This window comes from Lynx canadensis, chromosome E1 (genome assembly GCF_007474595.2).
Source record: "Lynx canadensis isolate LIC74 chromosome E1, mLynCan4.pri.v2, whole genome shotgun sequence".
Lineage (NCBI taxonomy): Eukaryota > Metazoa > Chordata > Mammalia > Carnivora > Felidae > Lynx > Lynx canadensis.
The window spans coordinates 40920053-40942324 of NC_044316.2; the positions used below are offsets into that span (position 1 = coordinate 40920053).

The 22272-nt window shown below is 48.9% G+C and overlaps 1 protein-coding gene across 6 annotated transcripts; it reads left to right on the forward strand.

Moving 5' to 3' along the window:
• Positions 1-20512, forward strand: TMEM106A (transmembrane protein 106A). 6 transcript variants are annotated; one of them, XM_030295144.1, is made up of 9 exons: positions 1-576; positions 1410-1636; positions 2155-2218; positions 3255-3408; positions 3907-4047; positions 4152-4195; positions 4709-4762; positions 16057-16155; positions 20380-20423. In XM_030295144.1, exons 2-9 carry the CDS (start codon positions 1426-1428, stop codon positions 20381-20383), a joined length of 771 nt encoding a protein of 256 aa, XP_030151004.1. In that variant the 5' UTR covers positions 1-576; positions 1410-1425; the 3' UTR covers positions 20384-20423. The 6 variants fall into 6 exon arrangements, with proteins under 6 accessions (XP_030151004.1, XP_030151003.1, XP_030151005.1 ...); XM_030295143.1 differs by lacking the exon at positions 20380-20423 and adding an exon at positions 16293-16332; XM_030295145.1 differs by lacking the exon at positions 4152-4195 and having other exon boundaries at positions 20380-20512.
• The last annotated feature ends 1760 nt before the right edge of the window (positions 20513-22272 follow it).

The window sequence follows — 22272 nt, forward strand, 5'->3', positions numbered from 1 at the left end:
GGGGCGGGCCCCCGCGGGGTGGGGCGGGCCTGGAGGAGCTGGGGCGGAGCCTCCCCAAGCACGGAGTCAAAGCCTGGGGTTAGGCCCTGGGCTCCGGCACTTTCGATTCTGCTTGCAACGGTTGCTGACGTCCGGGGGTGGGGTAAGGCGCTCCTAGACCCTCCTTCCTTTCTATCCTTTTGGGAGGCAAGGGTCGAGGAACCTTGTGTGTCTCCTAGCCTCACGCAGGCACTCGCGGGTAACAGGCTCGACTAACGGCCTCGGTGTCTGGCGGGACTTGAAATTCTCCTTCAATGAAGTCCCAGCTTCTGCGCTCCCCAGCTCGGGCCCCTGGCTGAGCCCCGGAATAGGGCAGGAAGCGGCTTAGCCCTCTGAGGAGGCCGGTGTCGTTGCTCCGTCCTCCCTCCAACGTGGCCTGTTCGCTCCCCCAGGCCTCTGCTGAAGGGGGCCACTAGCCTGGCCAGCCCCAGCCGTGGCCTCTCTGGTCACCCTACCCTACCAGCCCTTCTCTCCAAAGACCATTCCAGAAATCTCACTCTTGGCTGACAGGAGCCCTGGATCCCAGACCTGAACCAGGTGAGGCTCTCTTGATTTTTAGCCCAGTAAGGTCTGTATGCAGCTCACCTTGCCCACTCATTCTGACACCACTCCTGAGCCTTTGGAGAAGAATCTGGATTGTTAGCCTGTACCATTCCTTGGTGAAGTATCCTTCACTATCAGCCCGGACCAGTGCTCCCACTCTTCCCCTGGCATTCTTTCCTATCTCACAGAAAGCAGTGAGGAAGAGGTTTCTGTTCCCTTCCAGGCTATTTTAAGGTTCTTAGCCGCACCTGTGACCAGTCTAACCTTCTTTCTCTTATTTCAGAGAATCCCTGCCTTCCTATTAAGCCAGCACCTGCCACGGCTCAGGAATGGAAGCTTTCCTTCCACGCCCAGGCTGGGAGATCTCAGGCATTTCTTCCCGGGTGTTCTAGACAACTCTTGAGAGTCCTCTTGTTGCGGAGGGTGGAAGGGACTCTGGACTGCTGCCTCCCTCCACCACACCCCCACCCCCAGCCCCGTCCACTTCCTTCTCTTGAAGAGAATGACAGCTCAGCAACTTTCCCAGAAAAACAATAAGTGCTCTGCCATTCACTTCTGGAAATCTCTTCTAGTGAAATAACTTCTGCTTTTCTCGTCCCTCTTGCAGGCAGATTGAGCTCCCCTGCAGTAATGAAAGGAAACACACTGCGATTTCTGATGGGAGAGTCCCATGTAACTGCTCAGTTTTCCATCTCCTAGTTTCCTTGGGCTGGAGCTTGCTGACATTGTGATGGCAGTCCTTGCCAATCCTAAGAACCCAAAACCAGAGTTACATCCAGTGTCCGTGCTAACAAGCTTAGCAGTGAATTCTGTTCTTTTCTTATTAGTGAAAACTCCCCCTGAATGATGGGTGAGACATTCTCCCAGTTGGGTTCTCGGGAGGATGAGAACAAATCGATCCTGCCCCCCAGCCCAGCCATTGGCAACAAAGCTGCCTGCTACTCCAGCATCCGAAGCAGCAAGTCTTTCTGTTCCTGCATGCCTCGTGAAGGAACTGCTGGTGCCAGCTTTGTGACTTGTCCCACCTGCCAGGGCAGTGGGGAGATCCCAAGAGGTGAGTGGCCCAAGGCTTCGGAAATCGCCTGGAATCCAGAAAAAAAGCTCTTAGCAGCCAGCTGGGCAGGCCCCCCTGAGCCTCCTTGAATGGGGTTGGGTCTCCCAGCTCTTGGTCCCCCAGTTGCAGCTGGGCCAGCAAGGAGCTAACTCTCCCTGGGCTCACTGCAGAGACACCCCCACCCCTCCTGACCTGATTGTTCTCCCCAGCCAGGGGTCTCTGGCCTCCCCACTCCCTGAGCAACACTGTGCCTTAGGACTCAGGAAGTTAACAAATGACCTCTCCAAAGAAGCTAGGCTTTTCTCATTTGCTGGTGTCTTACAGAAATTCACACCTGCTAATGAAAAGCTCGCTTCTATTCTGAGCTGCCCTCCCTGCCCTGTGTTCCCAGTTCTGTGGGGCAGAGGTGGCATGCTTCTGACCCGACTCTGTGGGGTGTAGGGGTGCATCTGGGAGGCAAGCACAGGAAACATTTGTCACGAATACTTCCTGGCCCTTTCTCTTCTTTCTCTCTACAGAGCTAGAGAAGCAGCTAGTGGCGCTCATCCCCTATGGGGACCAGAGGCTGAAGCCCAGGCACACGTAAGCCCCTCTTCCCCCCTCAGTTCCACAGGACGTGACCCCTGGGGGCTGTTCTCTTTGTCTCCCCCATTCTGTCTCCCCCTGCGATTTTTCTCCGTTGGTTCTCCCCAAGAAAGTCTCACTGGGTTCATACGTACTAGCTGCATTTCCAGAGATTTTCCTGGTTTAAGAAGACGGGCATAGCAGATGCCACCTGAGGGTGGCCCTGAAAGGAGTGGCCCTGGCTGCAATTTGGGGAAATTATTTTTCCTAAGAGCCTCCCTTGCTGTGGCAGTTCAGAGCTGCTTGGTCTCTTCCTGGCTGAGATGGAAAACTAGCTGCTCCCTGTTCTGAGATGCTTCAGAACCTCACAGGCAGCCCTGAGTTTCACTGGGGGTGTTATAACCCTGTTTGTCATCTGGGTCTATTTGGCAGGAGTCCCTGCAACCTCTTCCCAAGTTCCTCAGCTTCAGTCTGGGAGCACCACCCTGCCCTCCCCAACCACTGTACCAGAATCTGAATCTAGCAGTGCCCCTCATAAGATATAATAAGGTGCTGTCTCTTTAATGCATATCTCAGTTTTGAATCAGATGGACAGATGATATCCTGTTCTGAATTTTCATATTCAGATTCACATCCATGTGGATGTTTCTTCCAGTGATGATAGCTAGCATTTGTTGAGTTTTGTTAAGTGTCAGGACCTTGCATTAACAAATTCTGTGAGGTAGGTACACTTCTCTCCATTTCACAGACAAGGAAACTAAGCCTTTGGGAGGTTAAGTAGCTTGCTTAGAGTTACTGGGCCAGTGGGTACAGAGAGCTGGGAGTGGAAGTCAGGTCACTTGCCTCCCAGTCCTGTGCTCTGACTCACTTTGGGGCACATCTGAACCTGGGCTGGTCCTCCACATCTGGGTGGGGGGTAAATTTACGGTTATGAGGGGGCTAGTGCAGGGGAGAGCCTTGTATATGGAGAGGAGTGTCTGAACAGCTCCCTGCTCAAGTTTCCTTGGTGTTCAGACCACTCCACTCCTCTTTCCCGGATCCTGCCTTCCCACAGGAAGCTCTTCGTGTTCCTGGCAGTGCTCACCTGCCTTGTGACTTCCTCCCTCATCATCTTTTTCCTGTTTCCCCGGCCCATCTCCGTGCAGCCTGCAGGCCTCAACTCCTCCACAGTGGCCTTTGATGTGACTGATATCAACCTCAACATAACGGTGGGTGGGTGGATGCCTGCACCCCTGGGCTCAACCCCGCCTTGCCGGCAGCTCTTCTCTATAGCCCTTATCTGGGGTTACAATCCTGGGCACAGGTTGCCAGGAATTTTATGGCACCCAGGGGGTGTGGAGGGCTGGGGAGAAGCAGGGGCAACCATGAGCCCCATAACAGATTGTGTAGGATTGGGACTATACACGGTGAGGGGTCAGAATCGGGACCAGAGGAAAAAAACACAGGGTGCAGCCAGGGGGCATGCCTGAGACTCCTGGGGGGCGGGGCGGCAAAACTGAAGAGAAAAGCCTCGCAGGGTGAGACTGGATCCTGTGCCAGCTTAATGTCTTCCAGTGACCCTTTGCCAGTAAGAGCTCTTCCAAGGGGCTCCTGGCATGTGGTGGGAGTGAAGCTCAGCCAGGCCTGGTGGTTTGGGAAGCTATTTGACATCTCCTTTCTAAGGATGGTCACCCTCTCACTTCCCTTTTCCTTCTCTTTCTCCTCAGAATATCTTAAACATCTCCAATAGTAACTACTACCCCATCACCGTGACCCAGCTGACCATCGAGGTTCTGCACCTGTCCCTCGTGGTGGGGCAGGTCTCCAACAGCCTCCTCCTACACATCGGCCCTTTGGCCAGTGAACAGGTGACTCCCTCCCCTTGGACAGCCCTGCCCACAGGTGTATGGACACTGGTGGTGGGAAGGGGCAGCTGGGATTGGGGCTTACCCTATGCCCATTTGGTTGACAGATGTTTTATGCAGTGGCCAACAAGATAGGGGATGAAAACACCTAGTAAGTATCCTTTGATCTCTTCTCCCTTAGCCTCTTTCCTGGTTGGAAACCCGGTTTTCAACCCTACCAGATTTCCTGATGGCTTAGCAAACCCTGCAGCCAGCACTTGGCCTTCACTCTCATGACCAAGACTGCAATGTGAGGGGGCTCAGGGTCCCCAGCCTCTGCCTGTTTAGACCTAGGTTGGAATGAAAACAGGCCAGAATTTGGTTAATTCTTACAATATGTGACCTTGAGCTTTTCCGCCTGAATCGCTGAGGAAGATGAATGTCCTTGTTTTCTGTTGGTGGAGGGGCTAGCACATACCTGGGCCAGGCCTGTGGGGCCTGGGGGAATGATATTGCAGCAAGGGTGACATTCTCACCTTAGGCTGAGGGAGGGAGAAAGAGTGGGAGTGGCATTTGGGACCCCTGATGGAAAAGAGCCCAGGAGGCAAGGATACTGGGACCTGCAGGTCTCCTCTGAGCCGACAGGCTGCTCAGTGTGAAATGTCCCATGTTCTTTCTCTCTCAGCAAAATCTGTTCCTGGATGAAAATCAAAGTCCACCATGTACTTTTGCACATCCAGTAAGTAGGGCTTGGAGCCCTGGTGTCCCCTCTCCTACTTCTGACCCCAGTCTCCCCTCTGCTCCACCTTGTGGGAGGAGTCATCCAAAGCTAACTCCCTGGATCTTTGTTGGCTCATGGGAATAGCCCCTTCCCTATATCCCACCTTGCTTATAAGCCATTGATGTGAAGCCACAGGGCTATCTGGACTACAGGTGGGACAACTATCCCAGGTGCCTTGGCAGAGTGGGGAACAGAAGGAAGAGGGTGGGGTGTCTGAGGGATCCTCACCTCCCGAGACAGCAGAGTAGGTCCAGAGCTTTCTTCCTCCCAGACACAGCCACAAAGCCTACTTCCTCTCTAGGGGCACCCTGACCTGTTCCTGCCTGAGCCATTCAGAGCAGCTAGTCTTCCAGAGCTATGAATATGTGGACTGCCGGGGAAACGCGTCAGTGCCCCACTTGCTGGTCCCTCACCCGACGTGACCTGTCTGCTGCCCCCAAACTCCAGGCCGCTGCCAGCCTGGGCTGGATCTCCCAGTGCCTAAGTGTCTTTGCCAAAGGAAAAGCCCTGCTTTATTATACCTCCCCCGCCACACATACCCCCTCAGCACAGGAAGCTCTCTGTGGAAGTTAACTTTACAGACGTGTGCACACACATCCCCTGATGTCCACAAAAAAAGAAATTTGGTTCTTCTAGGGGTTTTCCCCTTGGTCTGTCTTGAGGAAAGTCTGACCTGATGTTCTTCAGAGCTGCTGTAGCATCCCTGGAGTGGCACCTGTCCTTTCGGTGCTGAGCACTTTGGTTGCCTAACTTCTCTAGGGCTGGCCTTCCTCCTGCCTGAATGAGGAAAGCTTTAATTTTATCTGGGTCTTAAAACATGGATCTTTTTTCAAGTTCTCCACCCAGGGATGGGATTGGGACTTGAGGGACATCCGTGCTGTCTCATGCCTCCCTGCTTTGGTCATGTGACAAAGTGATGGTGATGGTCTGCTTCTCTCCTGGTAACTTGTCCCCTCACAGCAAGATTGGCTAAGGCCCTTTGACCCTGCATCCTCCCTGGTTAAAGACTGTTCCTGTTCCTAGGAAGACAGAGCCGTTCTCTGGCTAAAGCTCTTCCTGCCACAGAATAGTTTTATTATTCTCGCCACAGCCGGAGCCAAAGTAGTAGGGGAGGAGAGGGAGGCACCCCCTCTGCCTAACTAAGAAAAATGGAGATGAAACCAGAATCATCTGATAAGTTGTTTATTGAAGGAAAGCTTCTGGCTGGTGGTGAGGCCACAATCCTGAGTCCATGTGGGGACACAGGTAGGTCAAATGGTGGTCCCAGCTGCTCTCCCATGAAAGCCTGCAGAGGTGAAGCTATCGCGATTCTCAAGATTCCGCAAGCTGCTGGGCTCTGCGGCATCCCTGGCTTAGTACCAGGTCCCGTCCTGCGCACCCAGAGTCCTCTGCTTTCCTTCAGGAATTGACAGTATGGAGCTGAATATCAGTAGGGACTGGTCTTGCCCTCTCCTCTTTGCTGTCGCTCAGATGAAGCTAAGTCCCAGATAACCCAATTTCCCACTGGGCTCCAGGTGGAGGCGGTTTGTTTTGTAGCTGAGCCAGAATGGTAATTGCTCCCTAAAGGCGGCTGTGGTTTTCCTCAGGCAGGGAGATGAACTTAGGTGGTGGGGAAAGTGAATGTGAAGCTGGATGGCTGGAGAGGGGGAAGTGTCACAGCACCTGGCTAGTTGGCTGGGGGGGGGGGGGGGGGGGAGTCAAGAAGGTGCCGGCAGGAGCACAGAAGTCCAGAAAGGCCAGGCCGGAGTTTCTGCTGTATGTAGGTTGCCGAATGTGTAGGGTTTATATTGTATTCAATAAACTGTACTTGACAGTGTTAAAAAGTCTCCTGTAAGTGGGCAGGGAGCTGGTGTACACTCCCAGCCTGTTTCTTAGTGTCCGGGTGGGGTCGAGCTCTCTTCCCCAGGCCCTGAGCTCCTCTGATAACATGTATGGCTTTTCTGGCTTCTGAGAGATTGCTCCCAGGAGCTCGCTCTCTGCCTTTCTCTCATTGTTTGTCTATTAAGCTCCCTCCCTACTTTAAAAAATTTTTTTCTATGTTTGTTTATTTCTGAGACAGAGCATGCGTGGGGGAGGGGCAAAGAGAGCGGGAGACACAGAATCCGAAGCAGGCTCCAGGCTGTGAGCTGTTAGCACAGAGCCCGGTGAGATCATGACCTGAGCTGAAGTCGGTCGCTCAACCGACTGAGCCACCCAGGCGCCCCAACTCCCTCCCTACTTTAATATTCCTGTTCTGTGTCCCCTTCCCCCCTCCCCAGCTGCCCCTGCTCAGGAAACACTGCACTGAGGGGCTCCTTCAGCCTGACCCACAGGCGATGCTGTGTGGGCTACAGTGAGGGGCTCTAGGCATCCCCTCACCATTCCAAGGCAGAAAAGGGGGCAGCCTAGGGGGTCCAGGGTGCCACCTTCAGGAAGTGGTAAGAGGGCTGCCTGAGGTCTTCGGGGCCTTTTGACTGCCTCTGCCACACACGGAAGGAAGAGGCCTATGGGGTTTTGTGGGTGAGTCCCGCCTCCCCTTCCCAAGGTCAGGTGTCCTGTGCTTGAGGCTACAGCCCCCCTTACTCTGAGCTCTTTTCCACCCCTGCCTCCCATCATGCAACCACTCAGCGCCCACTAAGGGCCCAGCACTGGGGGGGCCCTGCCTGACACCTCTAATGCTGCCCCAGGCTTGCTGTGGTGTGATGCAACCCCTCCTTCCCCAACCGTATCTCAGTAAGCATTGGCCAGGGGGTAGGGGTGATGGTTCCCGCTAGCATCCTAAACCTAAAGCCCCCCCAAAGACCTATCCTTGCTAAACAAGGGCTAGCAGTGGAGCTATATAGACTTGGGAGGGCCAAGACCAAGTTCCCCCGATGGCTTTGCCTACAGAAGCATGGAATTCCCGCCTTTCTTCTCCCACCCAGTCCGTCCCCTTCATGGGTCCTCATGCCCCTGTCCCTTCATCCCAGTCTCACAGAGCTGACCAATCTCTTGATTCTTTTCAGGAGGCCATCACATTTTATTCCCAGCTAGCCTCCTCTTCTAGAGTGGATCAGGAGGGGCCTTCGGAGTGGAGATGCTGCCAGGGATGAGAAAGTGTGGGGCTCCTCATCTGGGTTATTTTTCTGCTGGTGGCCAGTGGGGGTGGGGGTCTATCTCTGGATCACCATTGCTGTGTGTAATTCGTTGACTGGGAAGAGGGAGAGACAGGAGGCAAACCAGGTTAGTTAACAGTTTCTGGGCCTGCTGATTCCTGAACATTGTATCAAGCCCTTTGAGGCCAGAGGATTCAAAGTAAAATGGAGCAGCCCAGTCCTCATCCTAAAAGGGCTAGAGCATCAGGGTCTCTCATCCTTTGCACCTGTGTCAGAAACTCACTTTCCAAAGCCTGTACTGTTTTGTGTCCTCATCAAGAGTGACCGCCCTGGGTTTGAAGGCCTGCACTGAGCCAGGTTCTAAAGTAAACGCTTTTGATACCTTCTCTTTTAATTGCCACATTCAGTGGTCCTGATGCCTCTATTAAGGAAGTGGTATTATCAGTCTCATTTTCTGGATGGGGCAGATGAGGGACTGGCGATCCTGAGACTCCCAGCCTCTGGCTTCATGTCTTACCTTCCTCCTGCTCCAGCTGCCTCTGCCCGGATCAGCACTTAAAACAATAGATTGTCAATCCCTCCATTTATGTTTAGTGTTGAGCAACAGGCCTTCCTTGGACATTTTTGTGAAGGCAACAAATGGAGGAATGGACCATCCAGAAGTGACTATATAATTGCATATCAAGACTTTATATAATTGACTTTATAAAGTATAAATAATTGCAGCCCCTTCCACCAAGGAAGCTTCTCTAGGATTCCATCCACACTTACACACATACACACTCTCAGACACACAGCCAGAGTCTACCTGTCTTTCACACTGTCTCACCGTGAATCGTGAGTGCTCAGTATATTTATCTGGATTAGATTGGAATGATTTCCTGAAACCTAATGATGAAACAAAGCACAAGTTACTCATCTGACAGTTTCTGCAAATGGATCATGGCAGAGCTGGGCCCATTACTATGTGTCTGGCGGGGGGGCGGGGGCAGGTGGCAGCCCTTACCTAGGGCAAGGCACCCACTGAGCCCACCCAGAAAATTCCCAACTGGGAGGCTGTGCTGGGATTCCCTGTTCCAGCCCTCTCAGGGCACACTATACTGCTGTTAAGCCTACAACTCAGATCCCACCCTCTGACCACCCTCACCCTGGAGGAGGGGTCCAGCTTCTCAACCACCCTCTGCAAAAGACAGCAGCCTCCTTCGCAGCCCCAGAGTGATGCAACGGTACCCACAGGAAGAGATCCTCAAGTAAAGGCCAAAGGTACGGGGAGAGTCTGACACAGTGGAGGACAGATGTGGATTCTGGACTATAGGGCACTCTCTCCTCACCACCTCCCTTCCCAGGCATCTCACCAGGGTTTTGAAGGAATTTGTTAAAGTTGGATTGCCCTGGCAATTGATGGGCTCCCACTGAGCTAAGCTGGGGACGTGGCCTTTGGGAATCCTGCAGAATGTGCGCGGAGGTGCACTGAGTAAGAGAGTCTTGGGCATTCTGTGGCTGTGGCGGCGGCGGAGGCAGGATCTGGGACTGTTCTGCGAGCTGTGGCCGCTGGGGCAGCTGTGCTCCGACTGGGGTCCCCTGCGGCTGTGGCTGCGCTGGTGGAGGCCCCAATGGCCACTGCTGCTCCTGCTGAGACTCCAGAGGTGGCTGGGTTTTTTCCTCAGACTGGCGTTCCTCCTGTCGGAGTTCCTTCAGTTCCTGGCAAGAAACCACCCCCCAGCTAGTGGCATCCCCCTCCCTCCTCATTCATCACCCATCTGCCAGAGACACCGCGGAGAGCCAGGCAATGGAGGAAAGGAGAAACAGAGGTGGCCGGAAGGTCTCTATTCCAGGGAGTGGGAGGCTAGGCTCCCTTCACCCACCACAACACCGAGAACTATTTCTTTGGTGACTGTGTCCCCTGGCACAGCGCTGGCCCAGGAAACAGCAGCCTCTCAGCACCCACCTCCCAGCTCCGGAGCTATGCACTGAAAACAGTTGTCAGTGCAGGAGAACAAAGGATACTTTCTTGCAAACACTTTGAAACAGCACTATCCAATTGAAATATAATGCATGCCACAAGTAATTTAAACTCTTCTAGTAACCACATAAAAAAGTAAGAAATAGGTGATGCTAATTTTAATATATTTTAGTTAACCCAGTACGTCCAAAACATGTAATCAGCATGAAAATATTAATATTAATGAGATTGCTTATATTCTTTGTTTCTGTACTAAGTCTGCAAAACCCACCATGTATTTTATATGTAATAGTACCTCTTAATTCGGACACTAGAGTTTGATCGAAACTAATTGTTTTATATTTAGATTTCATAAAATGTATAGTTGAAAAAGATTTATGGGGCACCTGGATGGCTCAGTCCATTAAGTGTCTGACTTCAGCTCAGGTCATGATCTCATGGTTCCTGAGTTCCAGCCCTGCATGGGGCTCTCTGCTGGCAGCATAAAGCCTGATTGGGAATCTCTGTCTCCTCCTCTCTCTGCTCCTCCCCTGCTCTTACTCACATGTGTCCGCACTCTCTCTAAGTAAACATTATAAAAATAATAAAGTTCTTTAAAAAAAAAAAAAAAAAAGATTTATCGGAACGCCTAGGTGGCTGGCTCAGTGGGTCAGTCGGTTAAGCAGCCCACTTCAGCTCAGGTCATGATCTCATGGGTTGTGAGTTTCAGCCCCACGACAGGCTCTGTGCTGACGGTGCCGAGTCTCCTTCGTATTCTGTCTCCCTCCTCTGCCTCTCTCCCCCGACCCAAAATAAATAAAAATAAAATAAAGCATTAAAAAAAAAAAAATAGGGGCACCTGGGTGGCTCAATCAGTTAAGTATCAGACTCTTGATTTTGGCTCAGGTCATAATCTCAAGGTTGGTAAGATCCAGCCCCCGCGTCAGGCTCCACACTGACAGTGCTGAGCCTGCTTGGGATTCTCTTCCTCTCTTTCTGCCCCTTCCCCGATCGTGTTCTCCCACTCATGCTCCCTCTCTCAAATAAACATTAAAAGAAAAAAAAAAGAAAAAAAAACACTTCAATAAGATCTCTAAAAAGATGTACGTATCCAAGTTGTTTTAAACATACTTAAAAGCTTTCCAATATATAAAAAGAGTATTAGTTTTTTAATTTATTTTTAAATTAATTAAATGTATATAACATTTAAAATTTAGTTCCTCAGTCTCACTAGCCACATTTCAAGGACTCAACAGCACACAGGCTAGTGGCCACCCTATTGGACAGCACAGCTTTAAAACCTCTCAGGTCTGGGGCACCTGAGTGGCTCAGTTAAGTCTCCAACTCTTGATATCAGCTCAGGTCATGATCTCATGGTTCTTGAGATCTAGCCCTGTGTCAGACTCTGCACTGACCGAGCTGAGCCTGCTTGGGATTCTCTCTCTCCCTCGCTCTCTGCCATTTCCCTGTTGTGTACATGGGCACATTCTCTCTCTCTCTCTCTCTCTCTCTCTCTCTCTCTCTCTCTCTCTCTTTCTGTCTCTCTCTCTCTCTCTCTCAAACTTTAAAAAAATAAACATTAAAAAAGTCTTTTTTTTTTTAATGTCTATTTTTGAGAGAGACACAGAGTGCAAGCAGGGGAAGGACAAAGAGAGGGAGACATAGAATCCCAAGCAGGATCCAGGCTCTGAGCTGTCAGCACAGAGCCTAACACGGGGCTCAAACTCACGAACTGCAAGATCATGACCTGAGCCAAAGTCTGATGCTTAACCGACTGAGCCTCCCTGGATCCCCCACTAGCCCTCAGCCTAGTACAACAGCAAAGCTGAGTTACCCTAATACACACACATGCGCGTGCGCACACACACACACACACACAGTGCATCCCTGAGAACATCAAAGGACCTTACTTTCCTCCTAACCCCAGCAAAACATTGACCAAATACCTTCCTAGGGATATATCTTCCCTTCCCATTCCCTTCCTGCCCCGGGAAGCCCTGATGAAACTGGCCCCTCTCATGCACCTGCTCTTGCTCTTCCTGCTGCTGCTGCTGCTGTTGCTGCTGCTGCTGGGCCATCACCCACCTCCTCCTGTCCAAAGCCATCTGCCTGCGACGGGCCTCCCAGTGGTAAGCGCTGCCCATGATAGTGGGGACAGCAGAAGGGGGTGGGGGCAGGCAGAGCCCAGGTTGCTACCACTGCCCCCATCACCTGTGTTTCCTCTCCCACCCCACTGCCTGTAACCAGAACCACCTCACAATGTGGCCACTACCGGGGCAACTGGGCAGGCCTCCTCTGCCCTGGGGAGGAGGGAAGCTGTCCTCCTGAGTTGCCTAGGAAATGCCTGTAAATTACCTTTCTCTCCAAGGTCCTGTGCAGGCAGAAACCTTTCCACCTTAGCTTTGAGTTTCCATGGGCCCCAGGGACAATTTCTGAGTCAGCTGGCTTTTCTCTCTGATTTCTTCCTCCCACCCTTCCTAGGATCCCTGGATCCTCATCTGGCCCTCTGCTGACCCCTCCCTCCCCACTCCCAAAGTTTTCAGGAGTTCCCTCAGTCTTCCATCTCCTGCGGCTGTGCTGAGTCAAGAGGGAAGAAAATGTAAAATCCATCTAACCTTCACTGGAGTCTGAGCCCTGTGAAAGCAAGGTGGCTAATTAGCAAGTGGCCTAGTCCTGGGGATTTATAATGCTGGGCTCAAGCCTAGTGTCTACCTCTTCCTCTGACCCTGGAGACCCTACATAACTTCTCTGGATCTTAGTTTCCTTACCCGTAGAACAAGAAGGATATTATTTATTACCTCCTTCACAGGACTGGTATCAGGACCAAGTGGATTAGTGGATGAGAAATGTTCAAGACAAAGTATAAACTTGTGTAGCTACAGGTTAATATTTATTATCCTTCTGATTTTCCTCCCAGGAGGTGGAATTGGCCAGAGGAAGGGATCATTTCCTGCAACCCAGGAAGGCTTGTGGAGGCAGGGACTGGATAGGCTATTGACCTACCTCCTGCCCTTACCCACAGATAGCAGTCTTCCTCTAGAAGCAGCAGAAGCTGTGCCCAACTTCTGGTCTAGAGGTAGGGGAAGGGCATGAGTGAAAAAGGGCTTCAAACCCAGTCACAGCTTCAAACACTGTGCTAGTGGAAAGCAGGGTGGGGTGGGAAGGTGACAAGAGAAAGCAGCCCTAGAACCAGAGAACGGGTCCCTAGAGAACCTGTCAATTCAGGTGGCCGCTGTAGTGGAGTCAAACAGGCTCAGGTTTAATTCTGCCTGTGCCACCTACTAGCTGCTGGTACCTAGGTAGGTCGCTCAACGTCTCTGTGCCTTTCCTGTGAAACTTAAAAAATTTTTTTTCACATTTATTTATTTTTGAGAGACAGAGAGACATAGCATGAGTTGGGGGGGGGGGGGGCGGAGATACAGAATCCAAAGCAGCCTTGAGGCTCTGAGCTGTTTGTTAGCACAGAGCCCGACATGGGGCTCGAACTCACAAACCACAAGACCATGACCTGTGCTGAAGTCAGACGCTCAACTGACTGAGCCACCCAGGCACCCCAGTGTTTTTTTTTAAGTCTCTACACCCAATGTGGGGCTCAAACTCATAACCCTAAGATCAAGAGTTGCACACTCTACTGACTGAGCCAGCCAGGTGCGCCAGAGACAGTGCTTTGAGGGTTGTCTTTCTGTCTCCTTGCTTGTAATAAGTAATAAAAAATTCTTTACTTTCAACACTTCTGTGGGCTGTGTTCAATTTGATGCACCCCAAAGAGAAAACCGTTGAATTTGGTTACAAAAAACACTTCTATTAGTCTACAGTTGGGCAAAAATCATGTAACAAAAGCCTATTTTTTTTTATTTTTTTTTAACGTTTATTTATTTTTGAGACAGAGAGAGACAGAGCATGAACAGGGGAGGGTCAGAGAGAGAGAGAAGGAGACACAGAATCCGAAACAGGCTTCAGGCCCTGAGCTGTCAGCACAGAGCCCGACGCAGGGCTCGAACTCACGAACTGCGAGATCATGACCTGAGCCAAAGTCAGAGGCTTAACTGACTGAGCCACCCAGGCGCCCCCAAAAGCCTATTTTATAATAAAATGTTGAATATCTCATGTAACTTATTGAATACTGAAAGTGAAAAACAAGATGGTCATACAGGTCGACAGTTACAGTCAGGCTTCCAACTTCGGCTTAGGTCATGAGCAGGGGAGGGGCAGAGAGAGGGAGACACACAATCCGAAGCAGGCTCCAGGCTCTCAGCTGTCAGCACAGACCCCAACGAGGGGCTTGAACACATGAACCATGATATCATGACCTGAGCTGAAGTCGGATGCCCAACCGACTGAGCCACCCAGGTGTCCTGAATGTCCAGCTCTTAGTTTCTTTTTTTTTTTTTTTTAATTTTTTTTTTTTCAACGTTTATTTATTTTTTTTTGGGACAGAGAGAGACAGAGCATGAACGGGGGAGGGGCAGAGAGAGAGGGAGACACAGAATCGGAAACAGGCTCCAGGCTCCGAGCCATCAGCCCAGAGCCTGACGCGGGGCTCGAACTCACGGACCGGGAGATCGTCTTAGTTTCTTTTTTTTTTTTTTTTAATTTTTTTTTCAACGTTTATTTATTTTTTTTGGGGACAGAGAGAGACAGAGCATGAACGGGGGAGGAGCAGAGAGAGAGGGAGACACAGAATCGGAAACAGGCTCCAGGCTCCGAGCCATCAGCCCAGAGCCTGACGCGGGGCTCGAACTCACGGACCGGGAGATCGTGACCTGGCTGAAGTCGGACGCTTAACCGACTGCGCCACCCAGGCGCCCCTACAGCTCTTAGTTTCATCTCAGGTCATGATCTCACGGCTTCATGAGACAGTGCAGAGCCTGCTTGGGATTCTCTCTCTCTCCCTCTCTCTGTCCCTCCCTTACTCGCTGTCTCTGTCTCTCTCAAAATAAATAAACTTAAAAAATAATAATAATGGGATTGTATAGTACTATCAGAAATATTTGTTGTTTGTCCTGGCTGAAACATGACAAGATTTTTGAAAGGATTCAAAAACTATTGGTGAGGTTTTGGGGTGATGGTGGGGTTTGGAACTGATGGCCAAGAAAGAATTCTTGAAGACATCTATGGCACAAAAAGGTGATTTTATTAAAGCACTGGGTCAGACCTGAGGGCAGAAAGAGCTGCACTGGGGTTGTGAAGAGTGGCTCATTACATACTGTGGAATCAGCGGAGGTAAAGACACAAGGGAGGCCTCCAGAGGGACTTTGATATGCTAAAGAGGACTCCTAAGATACCTGGGCCTTGCTATTGTCAAGCTAACAGTATTTTCCTCTAGTAAGGCGTTAACATTATGACAGTAGGGAGTCCCTGGAGAAGTATTATACTCTGTATTTGCCTCAAGTATTTGTCAATGGGCTGCAGGTTATAAAAAAATTTAATTTTACCTGCCATTTCCTTCTTGCCTTTGTTCCCCATATCACTATGGAGGGGAGGGTGATATTAGGGGCTCCAGGAAACTGAGTCTATAGGTTTCTGGAGATTAGGCTAATGATAAGATTGCCATTTTCTTATAATTTACTAAGATATTTGTAAACTGATGGAAATTCATGTCTTGCATGACTATGATCTCTATCAGTTAACCATTTGTTTTTCCCCTTTCCTTTGTTCTTGGGCAGCCAGGAGTGCCTGAGGAAGGTCACACATATCCTTCGGGGGGGGGGGGGGAGGCCTGGACAGGGTGTGCCAGCTTGTGCTTTGCCCTCAGCTTGCCTTATGGCCCCTCATCATCACAACCTCAAGATCATGACCTGAGCCAAAATCAAGAGTCAGATGCTTGGGGCACCTGGGTGGCTCAGTCAGTTGAGTGTCTGACTTCGGATCAGGTCATGATCAGTTTTGTGAGTTTGAGCCCTATGTCGGGCTCTGTGATGACAGCTCAGAGCCTGGAGCCTGCTTCAGATTCTGTGTCCCCTTCTCTCTCTGTTCCTCCCCCCCACACACACACACTCTGTCTCTCTCTTCTCTCTCAAAAATAAAGATTTTTAAAAATTAAAAAAAAAAAGTCAGATGTTTAACCAACTGAGTCATCCAGGTGCCCCATAATAGGAAATGTTTAAGGCCTCTCCCCTAAGCCAAATGTACCCAGAGGGAAGAAAACCCTTCCAACAGTTAGTATCATTAAAGTGGCAACCCTGTTCTTTAAGGAATTAAAAATAGCTGTCCTTGCTTTTCAAATCTATTTACAGGCTAGAAGATTGGATGGCTCCAGCTATTTCCAGAATTGTTATTCAAAGTCCATCTATCCTTTTTATCAATCCCCAAGTCTTTCCTATTTATCTCAAAAGGTATGTAGGAACTTGCATTTTTTCTCTTGTACCTTTGAGATGTAAATATTCTAACAATGTTCAGACCCTCTCTCTAATATGCAAACTTCAGGGAATTCTTTTTTTTTTTTTTAAATGTTTATTTATTTTTGAGACAGAGACAGAGCATGAGTGGAGGAGGGGTACAGAGAGAGAGGGAGACACAGAATCCGAAGCAGGCTCCAGGCTCTCAGCTGTCAGCATACAGCCCAATGCTGGACTCGACCTCAACGAGCTGTGAGATCATGACCTGAGCCAAAGTTGGACGCTCAACTGACTGAGCCACCCAGGTGCCCCAAACTTCAGGGAATTCTTATCAAAAGATAAAACAAAAGGAGAAAAGGTCATTTGGAACTTGATTGGACAAATATAAATCTTCAATATCTTCTCCACAAATATTAATGGAAAAAGCCCTAGTCACCTGAGTAGGTAAACTTAACTTGTTACATTTACCAGAAAAACAACTTCGATACAACTTTTATAAATTGTGAGTTTTGTATTATTATACCTAATACATGCCAGTATTTTTTTTTTTTACTCTGCTCACCTCAGCATTTTTTTTTTTAATTTTTTTTTTTTTTTCAACGTGTATATATTCTTGGGACAGAGAGAGACAGAGCATGAACGGGCGAGGGGCAGAGAGAGAGGGAGACACAGTATCAGAAACAGGCTCCAGGCTCTGAGCCATCAGCCCAGAGCCCGACGCGGGGCTCGAACTCACGGACCGCGAGATCGTGACCTGGCCGAAGTCGGACGCTTAACCGACTGCGCCACCCAGGCGCCCCGCATTTTTTTAAAAGTAAACTCTACCCCAAAAGTGGGACCTGAACTCATGACCCCAAGATCAAGAGACATACTCTATCAACTGAGCCAGCCAGGTGCCCCAATGGCAGTAATTTTTTTTTAATTTATTTTTAATGTTTATTTATTTTTGAGAAAAGGAGAGACAGAGCATGAGCAGAGGACGGGTGGAGAGAGAGACAGAATCCAAAGTGGGCTCCAGGCTCTGAGCTGTCAGCACAGGGCCAAACAAGGGGCTCAAACCCACAAGCCATGAGATCATGACCTGAGCTGAAGTCAGATACTTAACCCACTAAGCCACTCCGGCACCCCAGTAATTTTTTTTTAATGCTTACTTATTTTTGAGAGAGAAAGAGACACTGTGAGCAGGGAAGGGACAGAAAGAGAGGGAGACACAGAATCTGAAGCAGGCTCCAGGCTCCAAGCTGTCAGCACAGAGCTGACGCAGGGGTGGAACTTGTGAATCTCCAAGATCATTATCTGAGAGGAAGTCAGCAGCTTAACCCACCCTGCCACCCAGGTGCCCTACCAATGGCAGTAATTTTTAAATGGAAGTTATAAGGTCTCTGTTTATATCTTTCTGTATATTTGTGTGTCTACCTGTGTATTGTAGATGTGTGGTATTTCCCATCTCCTGATGGTATTACCAAAATTAATTTGTGAAAGACCTCTATTTAATTGGCTTAAAGAAAATTAAGTTCTGGGGCATCTGGGGTGAGAAGTGATGAAATTCTGAGGTGATAGTGGGGTTCGTGGGGTCCGGAGTCAATGGCCAAGATTTTTTTTTTTTTTTTTTTTTTTTAATTTTTTTTTTTTTGAACGTTTATTTATTTTTGGGACAGAGAGAGACAGAGCATGAACGGGGGAGGGGCAGAGAGAGAGGGAGACACAGAATCTGAAACAGGCTCCAGGCTCTGAGCCATCAGCCCAGAGCCCGACGCGGGGCTCGAACTCCCGGACCGCGAGATCGTGACCTGGCTGAAGTCGGACGCTTAACCGACTGCGCCACCCAGGCGCCCCATGAGAATTCTTGAAGATGTCTTTGGTGCAAAAGGTGATTTTATTTAAAAAACGGGGACAGGACCCGTGGGCAGGACCCTGTGGAGGGATTGGTTATATACTTGGGAATTGGGGGAGGGAGAGTTAAGAGGAAGTTTCCAATGGGATTTTCATATGCTAAAGAGACTCCCAGGATGCTATTGTCTAGCTATTGTCAAGCTAATGTTGTTTTTCCCTCTAGCAAAGCATTAGCATTAAGATATCAGGGAGTTCCTGGAGAAATGTTTTACTCCGTCTACCTCAAGTATTTGTCAATGGACTGCAGATCATAAGGAAATTTAATTTTATCTGCCATTTCCTTTTGCCTTTGTTTCCCACATCAGGAAGTGAGATGATTCATTTTCAGAAATACCAAATAAAAGCTGTGTTGTCCAGTTAACAATAGGTTTACAATCTATTGGAAATATGTATAGCCCCCCCCCCCCCACCACACACACACACAAACACCACAGTGGAGTCCCAAACCCTTAGACACTTCAGTTCCTGGTTCTTCATCCCCTCTCCATTTCCCCGGCTTATTTTTCAGGCTTTGCAATGACCATGTGCCAAAGAACTGAAGTATCTGCCTCATCTCAAGGAATGTACATTTATTCCAGTCAGACTATTTTTTGCCTTACGTGGGCATAGGTGACTTCTGGGTAAGACTGTAACCATAGTACTCAGCCAAGGAGGAATCAGGGGAGGGATTTGCACACTAGGAGACAAATTACCTGCTGTAACTGCCCCAAGTGTGCCTGTCCATCAGATACCCGCTCTTGCAAGAACTTTGATTAAAGCCTCACTTCACTGTGCTCCCAGTCTCCGTGTCCCTCCTTTGATTGGGTCAGTGGGCTTATTTCTCACACCTGGCTGACTCAGTTGAAAAAGCATGCAGTTCTTGAACTCAAGGTCATGAGTTTGAGCCCCACATTGGGTGTCAAGATTACTTAAACTCAAAAAGGACAAAGGAAAAAAAAAAAAAAGAGAATTAAGTTCTTATATAAATTGAGTTCTCATTAATATAATAGACAGTAACCCAAATGAATTTCAGGTTCACCTGAACTAGGGAAATATTTGGTATTAAAGCTAGTTTAAGGGGCGCCTGGGTGGCGCAGTCGGTTAAGCGTCCGACTTCAGCCAGGTCACGATCTCGCGGTCCGTGAGTTCGAGCCCCGCGTCGGGCTCTGGGCTGATGGCTCGGAGCCTGGAGCCCGTTTCCGATTCTGTGTCTCCCTCTCTCTCTGCCCCTCCCCCGTTCATGCTCTGTCTCTCTCTGTCCCAAAAATAAATAAATGTAAAAAAAAACAAAACAAACAAAAAAAAATCCAACTGAGTAAATGGGAGAATCTAATTGACTTTATTCAGGGATTCATGAACCAGGCAGCATCCTATCGGCCAAGTAGTAAGGAGCCCCAAAGAGCTATACACAATGGGAGAGTTTTATAGGCAAAAATGGGGCAAGACAAGGAAGTTACTAAGAAAAGGATAGTTTCAGGTAAGGTCACCTTCCTTTGGGCGGTAGGGGAGGGGTCTATCATGCAGATTACCTCACTGGTACTGACCAGGAAATACCAGATTGACAGTTTAAAGGTCATTTCCTGTAGTTAGGTTTCTATTTGAGCTTATTGTTTCTTTCTTTTTTTATTTTTAACCATTCCCTCCTTTTGATCAGACTCTGTGCCTGAGAGATGTGATCAAAATTTAAGCCATCTGTGTCACTCTCAGCTACCACTATGTGGTTCTCACAACTTTTACTGATCCTTGATATGATAGTTACAGGTCCTGATGTTTTTTGCTTTATCCCTATGGTAGTAACACATCACAACTTCCCATTTGAAATTTTTTACTTTCATATTTTTTAAGGTTTTATTTTTTATTTTAATTTTTAAATTTTTTTTAAACATTTTTTTTTTCAACGTTTATTTATTTTTGGGACAGCGAGAGACAGAGCATGAACGGGGGAGGGGCAGAGAGAGAGGGAGACACAGAGTCGGAAACAGGCTCCACCAGGCTCTGAGCCATCAGCCCAGAGCCCGACGCGGGGCTCGAACTCACGGACCGCGAGATCGTGACCTGGCTGAAGTTGGACGCTTAACCGACTGCGCCACCCAGGCGCCCCTAATTTTTAAATTTTTATTTGTTTGTTTTGTAAGGGTTAAATTGCAGTGTAGGGCTAACCTGTAGCCTTAAGAAATAACAGCTTTGTTTTAACACTGTAGATGAAGAGATAACAGCCTTGTCCTATCAATCAAGGGAACAAAAGTTTAAGGAAAATCAACTGGTTTAGTGTTTGATTGGATTGGGGCAAGGGCATGTCTGAACTGTTTCCACCCCCATCTGGGAACTATTTCTTTGTTCTGTCCCCAGGTGATGATAAGACGTTGTGGTCGGCTATAAAAACTCTATACCCCGGCTGTTCGAGACCGCACTCTGGTCAAGAGTGTCGGTCCCGATCGGTTGGCCTTGCCTCTCGTTGCAATAAATTTTGTTGTGACTGTCACTGGTGCCTGTAGCATTCTGTTTCAGGAGTTGTGTGGATGCAACAGTTTTTGTTATTTTAGAACGAGCAGGGGAGATGGGCAGAGGAAGAGAATCTTAAGCAGGCTCTGTGCTCAGCACATAGCTAGACGCAGGGCTTGATCCCATGACCATGGGATCATGACCTGAGCCCAATTCAAGAGTCAGAGGCTCAATGAACTGAGCCATGCAGACACCTCTTAAAATTTTTATTTTAAGTAGGCTCCATATGCAATGTGGGTCTTGAACTCACAACCCCAAGATCAAGGTCACATGCTCTACCAACTAGCCAGCTCCGCACCCCTTTAAGATTTTATTCTAAGGTAATCTCTACGCCCAACATGGGGTTCAAACTCACACCCCCAAGATCTAGAGTTGCATGCTCTATCAACTGAGCCAGCCAGGCACCCCTGAAATTTTTTAGCTGACCATTTTCTTCATTTGTAGGCATACCAGACTTAGATTGTTGGCTAGAGGCTGCAAACATGCATGCCTTTAAAGACTGAGAGCATAAGGTCCCAGGGAGATTACTATGATTGCTATAAGCAAGATACTTCCCAATCTCTGGAGTATACTTTGGGGCAAGAGTTCCCAAGACAAAAACCAATCACAATCAAATAAGTCAGAGAGGGGCGCCTGGGTGGCTCGGTTGGTTAAACGTCCGACTTCGGCCCAGGTCATGATCTCACGGTCTGTGAGTTCGAGCCCCGCATCAGGCTCTGTGCTGACAGCTTAGAGCCTGGAGCCTGTTTCAGATTCTGTGTCTCCCTCTTTCTCTGACCCTCCCCCGTTCATGCTCTGTCTCTCTCTGTCTCAAAAATAAATAAACTTAAAAAAAATTTTTTTAAATAAGTCAGAGAAAGACCTTCAAAGGAGTCACTTTTGTTTGTTTGTTTTTGAGAGAGAGCATGAGGGAGGGAGGCAGAGAGAGAGAGAGAAAGAGAGAGAATCCCAAGCAGGGTCCATGCTGTCAGTACAGAGCCTGATGAGGGGCTCGATCTCATAAACCATGATATCAAGACATGAGCCAAAATCCAGAGTCACACGTTTAACCAACTGAGCCACCCAGGAGGAGTCCCCAGGAGGGGCACCCAGGTGCCCCTGAAGGAGTCACCTTTTATTATTTTTTTAATGTTTAATTTTGAGAGAGAGAGTGTGTGTGTGTGTGAGAGTGGGAAAGAGGCAGACACAGAATCTGAAACAAGCTCCAGGCTCTGAGCTGTCAGCACAGAGTCCGAAACAGGGCTGGAACTCACGGACCTTGAGATCTTGACCTAAGCCAAAGTCTGACGCTTAATTGACTGAGCTACTCAGGCACCCCAGGGAGTCACCTTTTTAAATGAAGTAGGTTGCTCAGTGATCTCTTTTGTAACTGAATTTCCACTTCCCCAGAAATGTTAATCCAGGCACAGCAGGTGGTGTTGGCCACAGCAAAGATACCTCCATGCTTAGCTAAAAGACAATCAGTTTTATTATCAAGAACAAGTTTGACTAGAGATTCCGGATATTTGTTGGGCAGCTATTGCTTTTGCAATGGATTCTGCAGTATTTTTTGAGAGCTAAAGAGAGATACTTTGTCATAGCCTCATTGGCGCTCATTACTCCTGACCAGGCAAGTAGGGACCTGCCAAAGGAAGTGAATCGTGAATCGTGAAAGCCTCCAGATAGGTCCTTTCTAACTTGACAATGTAAATTCAGAGGAGTTGACCAAACAGGTGTCTTAGCTTGTTTGTAAAAAGTTAG

Bases quoted from the DNA above. Each gene is read 5' to 3' on its own strand.
- TMEM106A (XM_030295141.1), top strand. From the start codon at position 1,426: ATGATGGGTGAGACATTCTCCCAGTTGGGTTCTCGGGAGGATGAGAAC. The intron at 4,196-4,708 runs GTAAGTATCCTT...TTTCTCTCTCAG, and splicing joins ATAGGGGATGAAAACACCTA to CAAAATCTGTTCCTGGATGA. The intron at 4,763-5,105 runs GTAAGTAGGGCT...CTTCCTCTCTAG, and splicing joins CATGTACTTTTGCACATCCA to GGGCACCCTGACCTGTTCCT.